At 46.2% G+C, this 15,260-nt stretch overlaps 2 protein-coding genes across 2 annotated transcripts in view; both read left to right on the forward strand.

The window, feature by feature from the left end:
• The first annotated feature begins 1,938 nt into the window (after positions 1-1,938).
• Positions 1,939-9,058, forward strand: RPS7 (ribosomal protein S7). The gene is made up of 7 exons (XM_075414797.1): positions 1,939-2,039; positions 2,564-2,645; positions 2,967-3,038; positions 4,638-4,781; positions 6,361-6,425; positions 8,165-8,315; positions 8,943-9,058. The coding sequence occupies exons 2-7, from the start codon at positions 2,571-2,573 to the stop codon at positions 9,018-9,020; spliced, it is 585 nt and encodes a 194-aa protein (XP_075270912.1). The 5' UTR covers positions 1,939-2,039; positions 2,564-2,570; the 3' UTR covers positions 9,021-9,058.
• A 78-nt stretch (positions 9,059-9,136) lies between these two features.
• The window catches only part of COLEC11 (collectin subfamily member 11), a 54,110-nt gene continuing 47,986 nt past the window's right edge, over positions 9,137-15,260 (forward strand). Inside the window, exon 1 of the mRNA XM_075414796.1 lies at positions 9,137-9,398. The gene's annotated coding sequence lies outside the window, so the exon portion shown is untranslated. The remainder of the gene's footprint in view (positions 9,399-15,260) is intronic.

Consider the following 15,260-nt stretch of genomic DNA (forward strand, 5'->3'; position numbering starts at 1 on the left):
GGATTTTTTTAACTAACGGACTTTACACACACTACTACAGAGTAATAGTGAATGTGGTATTACAAGCTAAAGCTGGCTGCTCTTAGGGTTATTTAGGGAATCTGAGCACAGAACCAGTGCTCTGAACCATGTTGCTGTGTCTGACCTCTCTGGACAGCGAGTGCCAAGAGCTGCACACCCGCCTCAGAGTGGGGCTTCCCAGCGAGCAGGGAACTTCTCTGCATCAGCCAGCAGGGTTGGCTAGGTCAAAGGGGGAATTTGTGTCAAGGCAAGGTGTTAGCTCCACTTTAGACCCACAGCCAGGCACTTTCACCTGAGTCAACGTGGAAGTCACTTCTTTTGAAGCTAGCGTAGAGCTTGTTCTTTCTATCAGCATGCAACTGAAGAGTTAATCAAGCCTTCTTTGCTATGTAATAACACAATATATAATAAAAAGTGCTTCTAGTGATAAAAGCATACATGGAGCCCAGGACTTTCCTATTTGGAGCTAGTACCTGAACACAGCTGAAGAGAATATTTTTAGTTATTTCTAGTTATTTCTAGTCTGATGACAGTTTAGTAACTGATCGCTGTGACATTGTCTCAGCAGAAGCAATTGAGAGATTATGTTTGTAGAGGTGCGCTAAACAAAGCCCAGGCACGGACCTGAGCGGGCACGCGATTCCCCGTCCTGCCTGGTTGTCGGCACGCTCCCTGGTGTGGTTTTGGCCACGTCCCTCCGGCACAACGCCTTCCCACCGGTCAGTGGTAACTGCGTGCCAGAGACCGATCCAGCTGGTCTCTTCTGCCGTGGAAGGGCTGAACATCACGGGTGAACTCTCAGCCCACTAAATCGAATGTGGAGAGGTGAAAGAGAGGGGAGGAAAAAGGACCGCCTGCTATCCTGCTGTTTTCAAAGCTGGTGGCTGCCGCTGTTTTGCACAGCACTTGGCGCAGGTGAGGGAGCTCCGCAAGAGAGGCATACACACACTTTGTCCAAGGGCCCTGCCGTGACTGGAGCAGGGTGGAGATCCTGGTGGCTGTTACAGAAGAAGCATTCTGACACCGAGAACTTCAGCCTGAGAGGGGAGCGGCCGGAGCCCCTGAGGCGAGCGAGGTGGCGGGGGCTGCCTCCTGCCACCCGGGCCCACCGAGAAGCAAGTGAGAAACAAGAGGGAAGCAGCTGAGGGAACTGGGGTTGTTCAGTCTGGAGGAGGCTGAGGGGGGACCATATATTGCTCTCTACAACTACCTGAGGGCAGCTTGTAGTGAGGGGGGGTTGGTCTCTTCTCCCAGGCAGCAAGTGATAGGACAAGAGGCAATGGCCTCAAGTTGGGTCATGGGAGCTTTAAATTAAATATTAGGACAAATTTCTTTACTGAAAGACTGGTCAGACATTGGCATAGTCTGCCCAGGGAAGTGGTGGAGTCACGATCCCTGGAGGCGTTCAAAAAATGTGTGGATGTGGCACTTGAGGACATGGTTTAGCAGGCATGTTGGGTTGACGGTTGGGCTTGATGATCTTAGAGGTCTTTTCCGACCTTCACGATTCTATAACCCTGTGATTCTCTAGCACAACAGCGAGGGACAGAGCGGAACAGGCCCTCCCTCCTCCTCCTCCTCCTCCTCCTCCTCCTCCTCTTCCTCCTCCTCCTCCTCCTCCTCCTCCCCTCGCTGCGGCACCCAGACCGCCCCGGGGAGCGCGGCCAGGCGGGAACCGAGCCCGCCTCCCGCCTGAGGGCGGCTCCCGCCCGCCACGCTGCCGCCGCCACCGCGCATGCGCCGCACCGCCGCCTCCGCCCCGTCCCGTCCCCGCGGCGCGGCACCCAGCAGCTGGCGGTGACGTCACCCGCGGGCGCCGCGCCAGGACTCTCTCAGCGTCCGCGCAGGCTTCGCCCCGGCGGAAGCCGCCGATGGCTGGCGGCGCACGCGGATGCCCGCTCTGCCCTTCTTCCTGGTCTGGCTTCACCCCCGCGTGGGCGGGGCGAGCGTCTGCCCGGGCCGCGATCTGAGCCGCGCTCGCGAGAGTTCTCCCTTTTCCTAGGCCGACGCCGAGAGAGGTGGGTGCCCGGGCGCGGAGCGGGCCTTGCAGGCGCCGCCGCCTTTCTCCCCGGCGTCGCTGCGATACGGGGCCGGACGCCGAGCGGCGCTCCCCGCCGCGGCCCTGGGGTGGGGATGCCCCCGATTACCGTCCGCCCGAGGCCCGATGGTCGGCGGGGAGCCCGGTGCTGGGGGAGGGGAGCCGGCGGGGTTTCTCTCCGTCCTCCCTCGGGGGAGGCCGCTGCGGCGGGGCAGCCGGCCGGCGGGCCGGAGGAGGGGGCCGGGGCCGGGCGCGGAGCCCCGCGAGGCGGGAAGGGCCGCCCGCTGGCGGCACGTGGGGCTCCGTGAGCGGCCGGGCAGCCTCCCGGGGGCCGAGGCGGGCGGGCCCCTGCTTCGGCGGGACGGCTTCTTGTGGTCGGCGTCCCCCGGAGCGACCCGGCGGGGGCCGCGGGGCTGTCTGTGGCCCCGCTGGGCGGCGGGCGAGTTGCGGGGCCGGAGGCACGGTGGTCGGCGGTGGTGGCTGAGGCGTTCTCTTGCGTTGCAGAACGGCCATGTTCAGCTCAAGCGCGAAGATTGTGAAGCCGAATGGCGAGAAGCCGGACGAGTTCGAGTCGGGTATATCCCAGGTACGTGTCTGTTCCTGCTGTCCCATAACCTTCTGCGGGTTGTGGAGACCGTGTTGTGACAGTTGTCCGGAGCTAAAACGTCGAGGGCAATGCTGTCTAAACGTGTGCTCTTCCCTAGTTTTACTAGGGCCGTCAGCCTGCGTTCCCACCGACTGAACTTGTTGCGTCTGTCGGTGCGACTTATGGGAAGTTAAGTCTTTGGTACTGACGGTGGCAGAAAGCGTATAGCTGCTCTCCAGCACTCTGGGCAGACTTTGGTCTCAAGGGTTCATAGAAGTTGAGCTGCCTATAATGGATTATTCTGCCACTTCGCTTTCCTAGGCTCTGCTGGAGTTGGAAATGAACTCTGACTTGAAGGCTCAGCTGCGGGAGCTGAACATCACAGCAGCTAAGGTAGGCTAGACCTCGTCCGCGAAGTATTGCTTGGTGGCTCGCTCTGTGTGTGTTTAACTTCTGCAGGTGTTAACATACTGGTGGAGTGGTGTCTTCAGCTGTTTCTTACAGCCTGTGATTGTTTTCCTGTGTACTGTTGTGGTTTATGTTCTGGTGTTTGCTGTTAACGCGTGGGATTTTGTAATAGTTATTTTTTTACGAACTGGTCTGAAAAGTGATTGCAAAAACTCTAATGGCAGTTTGGTGTTTTAAAAAAGCGTGTGTGAAAATGGTAGTTCTACTTGCTGTCTCTGTAAACTGGGCTTGAGATCTGACACTGGCTTTTTGCGGGTGGGTATCGGCTGGCAGTGTAGGCATTGCAGAATCTTGGTCAGGAACGTAAACTATAACTTTGTACTGTAATTCTTTGTAAAATCAATTTGTTGTAAATCCCCTTTTACGTACTGAGTGATAGGTAGTACATCGAGGTAATAGACTGACTTAATCACGTAGGTTAGCCTGTTTGTAAGTTTTAGTTGGTAAAAGCAAATGAAACCTTAAGGAAGAAAAGGAAGAGGAAAACTAGAATGAAAACTAGTTTTAGAACTCGTCAGCCTTGGAGACTGGATGGAACTTCTGAACCTGGTTGCTGCAACCAAAAACTTAAATATGTTGATTTTTGGTTCTTGCCCAGGCCCACCAATATGGATACAGACACAAATCCATGACTGCGGAGGGTTAAGTTAAAGAATCTCGAAATGCAGAAGTTGGCTTGATCCATGACTTCAGGAGCCTTCAGAAGAACTGCTTTGCTGCTAAAGTACAGCAGTGCGTACTCAATGAGGAGTGTTTAAAAATGTCTTTGCTGTTTACTCAGAGCCTTAGTTTTACTTGTGAGAAGTCTTCTGTGGGCATCTGAGTTAGCTCATGTGGGAACGTAACTGGTGAAAAATAATTCAGCTTGCTGTTCTGTTGGAGAATGAGGATGTCCCGGCGGTTAGGTTTGTGGGAGAAAAGCCTTGTAAGCCTGTGCAAACTTGCTTGGTTTTGATGAGCTGTTGGAGAAGCAAACCAGGGCAAATGTAATCCATGTTGGTGGGATGTCAACCTGCTGGCATTTGGAGGGAAGTGTTCTGTTTGAGTAGTGATGCAGGCCGTGGCAAGCAGTGGATGAAGATGATTTCCATGAAGTCGTAGCTCAGAAACAAGAGACTTATTACGGTAAACTTGGTTTAGAGTCTGCATTAGAAATTTTTGAAACTTTGTATCTGCATAGAAGTACCGCTGCAGATGTGATAAGTATTCACTAGTTAGGATTCTAGCATCTGAGTCCCATCCTGAAGAAAGAATGTGTTTTGCTGTTGAGAGGATGCGACTCTTAAAGGAGTGGTGGGATTGATTGCCCAGTCACTCCTTTGCAGCAAAACAAATGCTCTGACAGAGGTTTTTCTGTTTAATGCTTGCTCTTAAATGCATTAAAACAGGTACTGCTCTCTGGTGTTCCTCCCCCCACCAAGCTGTAAGAAAGTCTAACAAATATCTGTGTTTAGAGGATTCACGATCAAACCAAACATTGCTTCTTTACCCCTAGATAATGTTTACTTTCTACTTCTGTTTCAGGAAATTGAAGTGGGTGGTGGCCGAAAAGCCATCATTATCTTTGTACCAGTTCCTCAGCTGAAATCTTTCCAGAAGATTCAGGTGCGGCTAGTTCGTGAGCTGGAGAAGAAATTCAGTGGAAAGCATGTAGTGTTCATTGCTCAGGTAAAACACTTAGAATCATAAAGTGTTGATTTGAAGGGATCCCTGGAGGTCATCTACTCCAGCCTCCCGCATGGAGTGGCATTATTGCCAGCATTAGATCAGGTCAGCCATGGTTTTGTCTAGCTGAGTCTTGAAAACATCCGAGATGTTTTCAAGATGGAGATTCCGCAGCCTCTCTGGATAACCTGTTGCAGTGCTGCACTACCCTTGTTGTCCATTCAAAGTAACGATATAATGCCTGTTTTTGTACCAGCAGGAAACGTAATGAATGTCCTCATGTGGATGTAAGCTAAAATGATTTCAGCTAGCAGCCAAGGCTATATAAACTTGGTGAGGTGTGAAGATTTTTGCAGGATAATAAAACTTTCTTGTTCTAGGCTCTCTGACTCCGTTAGAAGTTTGAGAAGCAAAGCCTGAAAGTAAAAGGGAGCAAATATTAATAGGAGCTTTACCACACTTACATATTCTAAGCACTTAAAAATCAAGTTAATAGGACAGGTAGAAAAAACCTGAGTAAAGTTCTGAATTTATGGAAGGAGCTAAGCCATGAAGAGGTGATAGGAGGCTCTCTGGCACATTTTAAGGGATGGACAAACTCTGGAGATCTGTCTGCAGAGTGGACAGTTAGTTGTTAGACTGAAGCTCTTTTTAGCAAAAATTTTTTTTAACAGAATTTTAAGAGCCAGAGCCTCTTGCCCTTGAGTATGTGTGTGGCCAAGACGACTTGCAATGAAGTGCCTCTGGCGCACTTGAACTAAGTGAGAATTCCCTGTTGGTTTAGTATCCATATTGTAGAAAGGGATGTGTGCAGTTGTTCTGCTGTAGGTGAAATGTTGTTGCTTTTGAATATGACGTGAGCCAGTTTGCGTTACAGTAACCCCATCATGAATACAGTCATGTAGAAGCTGTGATGTGTTGGTAGAAAATACTGCAGCTGGCTACAACTGTGTCTAAAACTCGATGTTTTAAAACATTACTTATCTCCCTTGCAGACAGGGAAGCAGAAAATGAGTTTTACTGGTGCAAGCTGGCATAAGTACCTCTAAATGCTGGTTTTGGAACAGATACATTTAAGCTGGAGTTTGATCTGGACTGTGTAATACATGTCATTATTCAAACTAGTGTTTTGATCTCAGATGTCACCTAGCTGTCTGTGGGACTGAGCCTCTGGTGCAGAGTAGTAAGCTCAATCCAACAGAAATTGTAAAATTCTGTGAGATTTTACTTCCCCCCAGAACTGTGTTCAGATTCTGAATACGACACAGTAAACTACTCTGGTTGTATTGGGGGGGGGGAGGGGCGGGATATGAAATACAAATCTTTTATTTCAGTGCACTGAATAACAGGACCAGTAGATAAGAAATAAGTCAATACTAGTACTTCAGCTTCTGCAAGTAATATCAGGTTTTAATGCTGGTGTAGCTTTGGGCACACTTAAGGTTCTGGTTTAGGTGTTTCATGCATCTGTTTCTAGCTAAACAAAGAAAAGTGCATGTGTTACGGGTTGTTTTTTTTAGTTGATTGTAAACTCTAGATACTGAGAAATGCCTTCTTTGCCCCCCAAACCCCCTCTTAACAGAGGAGGATTCTGCCCAAGCCAACAAGAAAAAGCCGAACAAAAAACAAGCAAAAGCGTCCCAGGAGGTAAGTGAATAATATCGATTCACTATGACAGCCGCCTTTTGTAACTTGGTCGTTTAGTCAAGTACTGTTTAGTTGAGGTTGTTAAAAAGTCATTCAAGTGATTGGGTGGTCTTGTTCTTTCTCTTACTGCTTGAAGTAGTGTTTGCCATTTCGCTGCTAAAGGGTGCGGTAAAAAGCTTGTCTAAGGGCACTGTGGTGCATTTCTTAGAACTCTGTTGGTATTTCTAGCTACAGCTATAGCCAATTTTTAGCCAGCAGTACTGGCTTAAGAAACCCCAACCTGTTGTCGTTGTTCCCACAGTATGCTGACAAGAACTTTTTTTTTTAAGCTGTAGGAAGAGCCACATCAACCTCACATGTTAGACTGTACGGAAGGCAGGGCTGGCACGCTGAAGGGTTGCAATGAGGGAGAGAGGGGCTGAGCAGGGCTGTAGGTATAAGTAGTCTTGCTGGGTATGAATTTAACAGCAGTGGTATAGTCACTTGTGTTAAATGGCCTTCCTACTCTAATCTCTTTATTGCTGGATATGCAACACTGCAATGTCTGTGTGGATGTCAGTGCCTCATCTATACTGTTTTCTCTCTTACTGTGTCATTCTGTAGGCTGTCTTAAAAGTTTGTCCTCTTTATAAAGACATGTGGCATGTTGCTGTAGTTTCTCCCAGTCCCAGTATTATACGTATGTCATACCTATTTATTTTGAAATCTCCAGGGATAGATTTTAAAAGTGCAGTTTCATAGTACTCGCCGAGCTGCACTCCTGCCTTTGGAGGGCTCTGTCTGTGTTATGTTAAAGCCACTGTTGCCCATGGCTGGAGGGGTTGGTGTCTGTGTACACGATTAGTGTGCTGCCACTTCCAGCGGGAGGGAAGATGAGTGTTCAGGACTGTCCCTTTTGCAGCCTGAGACTAGGTCAGACTAGTAGTGTTGTAAAACTGTCATATGTATGTTGCGAAGCATAGAAACTGATTGATGCTTGTCTCCCTTAGCTATCCCAGTCTTTGCAAGTTTGAAATGCTGCTGTAGACACAGTGTTTAGTTACTAGTGATACTGCCTTTGAAACTGCTGGTAGGGAAGCTGGAAATTTTAGTAATCATCTAGACTCATACGCAAAATAACCCAGATTAATTTTTCTCATTTTGGCTGACTTTGGGCCAAGAAATTTGCATTCAAGAACACAAATGTAGATATCAAACAGTCTCCTAAGCATGAACTAAATTTACCAGCTAGACTTTTTCTGTAATACGTTGGTGTTTTTAGCCACTTGGGTTTAGGCAGGTGAAGGAACCAGTGTTTTCAAAACTGAGTCTCCTATAAACATACTCTGTGGTTGAAGATACTTGCACACTTAAACTCTTCCAGTGAGTATCTTTGGTAAAATTGCAGATGAAATAACTTGGTTCTGATGTAAAGAAAATCTTCCTTAAATGTATAGAAATAAAATAATGTTTTAGGGCCATTGCTGCAAAGCAACATGTGATCTAAAATGTCAGAAACCTGGCTACTGACTCTTTTCTCCTCGTGCACTCATTAAGTTTCTGCACTCAATGTAGAATTTAGCTTTTATTTTTGCATGATGTGTGAAAAAATGTGCTGTTGTCACACCGCAGCATTAAAAAAAAAGAAACCCCAAATGACTGAATTTTCAGCTAAAGTATGCTGTGGAAGGTTTAAGCCTTGGCAAACAGGAAAATCTGGCAAGAGGACGTGTTTTAATGATACAAATGTGGCATTTCAGCCGTACGCTTACCGCAGTGCACGATGCCATTCTTGAAGACCTGGTCTTCCCAAGTGAAATTGTGGGCAAGAGAATCCGCGTAAAACTGGACGGCAGCAGGCTCATAAAAGTCCATTTGGACAAAGCACAACAGAACAATGTTGAACACAAGGTAAGCAAAAAAACTTTACTTTTTCATGCAGACTGGGGTGGCATTCTGACATAGCTAAGAGGCTGCTTACGTGATACAGCAAAAGACTGCCTTGTGGCTTGTGACAGTGGAGATGCTTCTGTTTGCGTCTGGAGTAAGGTGCTGAAATTGAGTCAAGGTGGTTTTGAGCTAAAATTTTAGTTCAACTTGCCAAAACCTCTGGCTTGTAAAGTAGCTATATTAGTTCCCTCATGGGAAAAGACAGTGTTTTGTTGGGGCTTTTTTGTTTGTTTGGCGCTTTTTAAATTTGTTTTAAGTGAAGCACTTGGTTTTGGCCTTAAACAGATGTGCTTGGTACAGCCTGAAGTCTCCCATCGCTTTGCATAGGTTTTTTCTGTGGGGACATGTTTAGGACAGCTCAGTGTGCTGGGTCTTCTATGGATGCAAATGAAAGAGGCTCTAAATATTCTGCAGAAAACACGTCTTCCATGTAAATGCTCTGCTACCTTAATCTAGAAGAAAATAAGCAGCCTGAGAGTTCACGTCAGAGTGAAGACATGGTGCGAAATAGTGTAGTACCTGAAGTATGTTAACATAGATTTTATTTCCTTATACAGTATGTATAAACAACATTCTTTGTCTTCACAGGTGGAAACATTTTCTGGTGTCTACAAGAAGCTCACAGGCAAAGATGTGGTGTTTGAATTTCCAGAATTCCAGCTGTAAAGTGCAAAAAATGGCTGAATAAACAACTATTCATATAACAGAGTAATTTCATTTAAATTTTGAATTCTGTAAGCATAGGTGGGGATGGTTCATGGGACTTCTCCACTGTCTGCATGAGTGACGTTTGTGTTAAGTCACCAGTGTTTTAGTGGTAGCCCTCATAGGTTCTTCTTGACACTTTTGCAACACAACTCCAGACATAAAAGTCCGGAGTCTGCAAAAAGAGTTGGCACTGAAAAACTGAAATATGTTGAGACTCACCTTTTGGGGAGAATGTGGAGAATTACTGTAGGGCAGCGGAACTCCCCAAGTTTTGTACACAAGAATACCAGTTGGAGACCTACATGTTCCTGACACTGGAAGAAGTCTACACAGCAGGTGACGTGACCTTTGAAACATGGAGTAATGGCATCTGAAAAAGGAGTTTGAATTTTTGGGAAATATGTTGGGGGAGGTATAGTCTGAATTTGAGGTGACTTTCTTGCTCTCTAAGTGGCAAAGTTGCATACCAGTTCTTACCTAAAAGCAGGTCCTGCAGATTCTCAGCTTTATCAACATGAAATAGGGGGACATGTTCACTTTGGAGTGCATGACTATCTTGCTGGACACAAACTGCAATTTTTTTAGACATTGATCTTGCTTTCAGAAATCACGGTGTTTTGTATCTCCATATATTAGCAGTATGTATGTCTGTATGTCCCTGTTGGGGTAACCTTCCTCATGGCTAATGACTGAAGGCAGGGATAGATATACCAGGGTGAAGCAATGACTGCTGTAATGTTTGGGGCTTTTTAGATGGTGTTTTAACGTAGCTCAGTACATGCTTGGTGATGTGTGGAGAGGTGGGGAAGGACTACCTGTGTCACAGCAGCTGCAGTCTGCAGGATAGTGTCCTGAAAATACTACATTTTTGACTTGGGTATCTATGTTTAGAAGCACTTTCAGCAAGTAACTTCTTTTTCCCAGCTCGGGGGGAGCGTGAAGTTGGGCATGCAAATGTCCCGAGCAATTTATATGAATTTAGTACTTCAGTGTACTGAACATGCTATTCTGTTACTTAGGAGTGCTTAATACAGTAAAAGCCACCCAATTATGGAGACAACCTGTCAGGTGGAGAGCTAACTAGCGAACAGCCTGTATGCCAGGAGCCCTTAATAACTTGCATCTTTCTACCTGAGAGTGGATGGAGGGCAAGTGCCACTTGCTGAGGGCCTTTGTACCTTTATTTGTTTTTCCCATTTACTGTGGTTTTGTTTTCTTCCCGTTTGACACCTCTCCTTCAGTTGTGAAGCCCTAAAAGGTTAAAACAAGTTCCACATTACTGTTTGCATTGGAAGAAGTGGCGCTTTTTCAGTCATGCCATGACTTCTGTTTAGCAGGGCAGGACAGGTAGCAGTATCCTGCTACGCTTGGTGCAGACAGTGCAAAGAAAACAAGGAAAATGCATGTGCCCTGTTGCAATTAGTTAATTTCCTGCTGCTTACTGACAAGGCTTGAATGTTTGCACAAAAAAGCAGGCTGTATCTTTGAAGAAGCTGGCTTACCTTAAGGCCTTTTTCTCCTTTTCAAACTCCTGTCTCTCGAGTGTAACTTTATTCCTTATTTATTCCTTGGCTATGTGTTGTTCATCTTGGATGGTTCAGCAGAAGTGAATTCATCAGCTTCCTGTAGAATTAGGTGAGGGGAGTTGTAGGTACATAATAACCCTGAATCCTGGCAGCTGGTGTGGAGAGTAATCCAAAAGGTCTTACAGCAGGAGGAGTGCTGGAACTTCAGAATTCAAGTTTTCATTGTTAAAATGGGTGTTATTCAGGTTGGAAACACCACCCCCTCAGTTCCCCCCCGATAATTCTAGTCTCAAGTTAAACAGAATCATAGAATCATTAAGGTTGGAAAAGACCTCTAAGATCATCAGGTCCACCCATCACCCCACCACCACCATGCTTGCTAAACCATGTTCCTAGATGCCATATATATATGTTTTTTGAACACCTCCAGGGATGGTGACCACCACTTCCCTGGGCAGCCTATTCCAATGCCGGACCACTCTTTCAGTAAACAATTTTTTCTTAATACCCAATCTAAACCTCCCCTGAAACATGTTAGTAAGCCTGCTATGGCAGTCACAAATGGTAGCCTGTGCAAATAGGTTTTTGCTGGTGTGAGCTGGAAGAATCAGCCTGGGGAGTATTTGGAGACTTACCAGATGTTAACTACCTTTAGTCCGGGGTTGGTGAGTCTGCTGGGGCTGTGTAACATCTGCAAGAAGAGGTGGTGCTCAGGCAGCAGGCTTCAGCAGGCAGCGTTTCTTATTTCAAGGCAAAATGTAACTTGGGTTTGATGTCTTCACAGCAATAAAAATGTCAGTAACGTTCCTAGTTTTGAAGCACTGGGAAGGGGGTAAGCAGGGGAGAAGAGATCTGGTAAACTGAATGTGAGGATTGCAAATGTTCCCAGGCATTGCCAGCTGGCCATAGATTTTTCTTGGCTCTTGTTGCAAGCCCTTTGAACTATATATGAAATGTGAAGGCCCGTGATGGCCTCATGAGCAAATTCTTTGAGTGGAAGGATAATGCTGTCAAAGCCATTTATGATTCTTAACATCAACTAAGCTGCAAGTAAAGGTGGATTTTTGTGACATAAAAATGACAGGCTGTGTGCTTTGCAAAAGACTTTAGTCCTGGTTTACCTTTATTCACAGGCTCCCTTGTGTGTTAGTGTCAGTGATACAGTCAGACAACTCCCTCTGTCCCTTGACAAGCGTATCAAGTGAGTGCCTGCAATCTGGAAAGTCAGTTGATGCCATCTGGTCAAGTGCTAATGAGGCTGCTGGAGTACTGGTGTCAAATGTTACTTTAACCTAAACAGACTCCGTGTGAGATGATGCTAGGCTTCTCCTATACCTTTCATGTGCTGGCGCAGTTGAACTCTGAACAGGTGATTCCTCAGGAGTTTATCCGCTGGTCTGTGCAAAAAAGGCGATGGGGCATTCTGTACCAACACCTTGTGCAGCAGTGTGTGGCTGGTGTCAATGTGGAGAGACAATCATGTACTGAAGAGTATAAAAAGACCCATTCTTTCGTGTAGTAGCCCAAAATGAGAAGCAAGGGCTTTACGTCTGTTAGGTGCTCTTGAGACTTGCATCTGATATTACAGCTTCCATTGTTCCATATGAATCCTTTCACAAATGTCTTCAGATATTTCTGTCTGCGAGGAAGGCTGCTCCCTGTTGATTTCCCTTTGAAAAGGTGCGTAGATGTGTCACAGTTCTAGTGTGGCAGAACTTGCGTGAAGTCTTGGGTGGCATGTGCGTGACCTATCTTGTATTAATATGATAATTTGATGCATGATAACATCATGTCTGATCAGCCCCTGTTGGGTGTAAGTGGGAGCATCTGGCAAGTTTTAACGTAGTGATCCTCACACCAAGCAGTGTTAAAAGGAATCCTGGCACTCCAGTATTGTGGGCTGAAATAATCTATTTCCTATGCCTTTGTTTTTACTAAATTTTGTAAGTGGGAGGCCCGAGTTTGGTTCTCAGTTACACCTAAATGCTAGAGCAATGCCAAAAAGCTGCACACTTTCATCTTTGTGGGATGTGCTTTCTAGGCCTCTAGAGGTGTATCAGAATGACAGAAAAAAGATATTGATTACAGAAAGTCATGAAGTCTCATAAAAAGAAGTCCCATGTTAGGCAGAGGGAGTGTGAGTTTTCCTGTGCTCCATACGGGCCTGACTGCAGCATTGATCAGTGCCAATGGTTGACCCCTTTATAATGAAGTGGCTTTGCTGTGCCTGTTACTGCCTGCCTTAAGCATGCTCGTGTGAAAAACCGGCGTTCTGCTGAGAGCAAGAGACAGAAGTGACACGAACATCTCTTTGTGCTGGTGCTCTGTTCCCTGCAGAGAGCTACATGTAAAGGTCTTGCTTCTGTCTTGTGATCAAGAGAGGACAGTCTGTTGGATTTGTTACAGTCTGCATGTTCAGATATCCCCTCCCTTACCCTCCAGTTACTGTTATTTTTTCTTTTTATTCAGGAAAATCATTCTTAAGCTTTGCAACAAGCAGTTGCTGCTAGATGTTGCTAAATGATTAATAGATAATGCTTTTCATTATTGGACTTTGTGCTGACATATCTGGCTCAGTCTTGAGCTGCTGCTGAAGCAGCAAAGGTAGAATTAAAGCCAGGCACTGAAGAGATTATTCCAATTTTAGAGATGGAGAATAACACAAGAAGCACTACTGCTGCAGTGAATGCAGCTCAGAAATTTCATGCAAACAACATCAGTGCAACACCACCAGTGAAGCTGAAGGCCAGATTTTACACAGCTGCAAACCAAGCTAAACCTGTGTTGCTGTTTGAGGACTGACCTTTCCCACTGCACGTCTCGTGTATTGCACGGAAGGGGAGGTGGTGAGGGTAGCTTCTGGTGTCTCCTTGCCCACAGAGGTGCAATGGTGCTCTCTGAGGCTGCACAAGTGGAGGAAGGTTCGGATGGGTATGTTCACAGAGCCCACGCTACAGGCTGGTTTTTACCAGGTGTGTCTTGGCGTTTAATAAAGTGGTTTCCTGTTTTCTTGGCTAAGCAATTACTGTTGGGTGAAGCCAAAGGGAACGGGACATCATTACGTTGTCTCGGGAGCAGAGGAGAGGATGCACTCAGCGTGCAGATTTGTTCCATGGAGGAGTGGTGCATCTGCTGCATCTCCTTGCCTCTTCTGGGAGTTTGCCTTGGGAGGCTGAGTAAGGGCGGGTTAGCGAGGCAGCCTGGACTTTCAAGAACTGGAACAGCATTTGTGGAAGTCTGCGATAAGCTGAGCTTCAGCAATTGAGCTCAGATACTGATTTACTAAGGAGTTTGGGTACTGGCAACTTCCATCCCCTGGGAAAATCTGGTTTGGAATGTTGCTGATCCCACTGGACTTTTTTTCCATACCAAGAGGAGAACTGGGGCCTTGTCATCTTCTCGTAACAACAACATTTTTGAATAGCCATTGTGTTTTTAAATAGATATTATGTTTAATCCTCTTACAGACACAAAGATAATGCCAACTGACTCTGGAAAGAGTTTAAAAATTTGCCTGAAGGCTCGTAAAATGTATAAACATAGTTTTTTCTGATGTCAGGAGAAGACTTTGAGAGGAGACTAGTTCTTGTCCTTTTACAAACAGTTTGCTTTTGTCTACGTGGTTTTGGTTGGTTTCAATGCAAGGCTACTACCTATAGTTTTGTCAGCATGGTGTTTAGCGTGAGCTTAAAGTCTGGGTAAACGTTGGGTTATGGGTCAAGCCGAGGCAGCTGGTCTTGGCTGGTGTGTCTTGCTGTATACCCTAGCCTCCGAAGGCCGTCCCTCTCCATCCAGCAAGGGTGGCTGAAAGCGTTGTGAATCAGCTCTTGAAGTGCTACAGATTCTCAGACAGGCATATTAACATAATGAAAAACTTTAGCTTGATAGCCAACAGCTGTTGTGACCTGGTGATGGCTTAAGCTGCGCCTGTGTATTCCATGCATCAGTACCCCAGTTTGCACATAGTAGCCTCATTTAGATGACGCACCAGCGTGGCTACACAGCTTCTAGTCAGCTTTCTGGGTGGGCGAAGGATGCTTATGCCTTTCTGAAAGGGGACTGCACCCTTTTCTCTCTCAGGTGAAAGAAAACCGTGTACTTGCTTATTTTCCCTTTTCCTACAGAAAGCACTTTCACTGCATTTAGAGTATTTGCCCTTTCCTTTTGAAGTCTGGTTTGTTTTTCACTTCTGTTTCCCCAGTGTTCAATCCTACCTTTTCTACTGACTTTCCCTGAAATGGCTCTATTTCTCCATTGAATTCTGTTTCTGGCCTCAGAGTTGTTTGCCTGTGTTTACAGGGAGAGTAGATATGTATGTAAATGGACGTTGGCTTTCCTTCGTAATATGATCTTCAAAGGCTTGGACTGCGGTCACTTCGCTGCATTCTTTACATCAAATATTTCTCTTGGCAAGTTGCTGCCAACAGAGTGCTGCAAGGGCCCAATCCTGCTATCTGTCTTCTGCTCCCACTGAACTAACAGGGCTTGTGTATGCGTAAAACTCGGCTTTCAAATTAGAGTTGTGTGGTCCTTACAGAGTTACGTTGGTGTTCTGCTGTTTTGTCGTTTCTTTACTGATGTAATCTGGAAGTGATCATCAGTTCCTTTGATGACCATTTGGTGTGTATTAAAATACAGGAGTTAATAGCGGTGGAGGAGGGAGCTAGGTTCC

The sequence above is a fragment of the Opisthocomus hoazin genome, chromosome 2 (genome assembly GCF_030867145.1).
Source record: "Opisthocomus hoazin isolate bOpiHoa1 chromosome 2, bOpiHoa1.hap1, whole genome shotgun sequence".
Taxonomy (NCBI): Eukaryota; Metazoa; Chordata; class Aves; order Opisthocomiformes; family Opisthocomidae; genus Opisthocomus; species Opisthocomus hoazin.

What these genes read in the sequence shown, in the direction of transcription:
- RPS7 (XM_075414797.1), top strand. Translation starts at nt 2,571, where the DNA reads ATGTTCAGCTCAAGCGCGAAGATTGTGAAGCCGAATGGCGAGAAGCCG. An exon ending in TCGAGTCGGGTATATCCCAG is followed by an intron (nt 2,646 to 2,966) that starts GTACGTGTCTGT and finishes TCGCTTTCCTAG; the next exon opens with GCTCTGCTGGAGTTGGAAAT. An exon ending in AGAACAATGTTGAACACAAG is followed by an intron (nt 8,316 to 8,942) that starts GTAAGCAAAAAA and finishes TTGTCTTCACAG; the next exon opens with GTGGAAACATTTTCTGGTGT.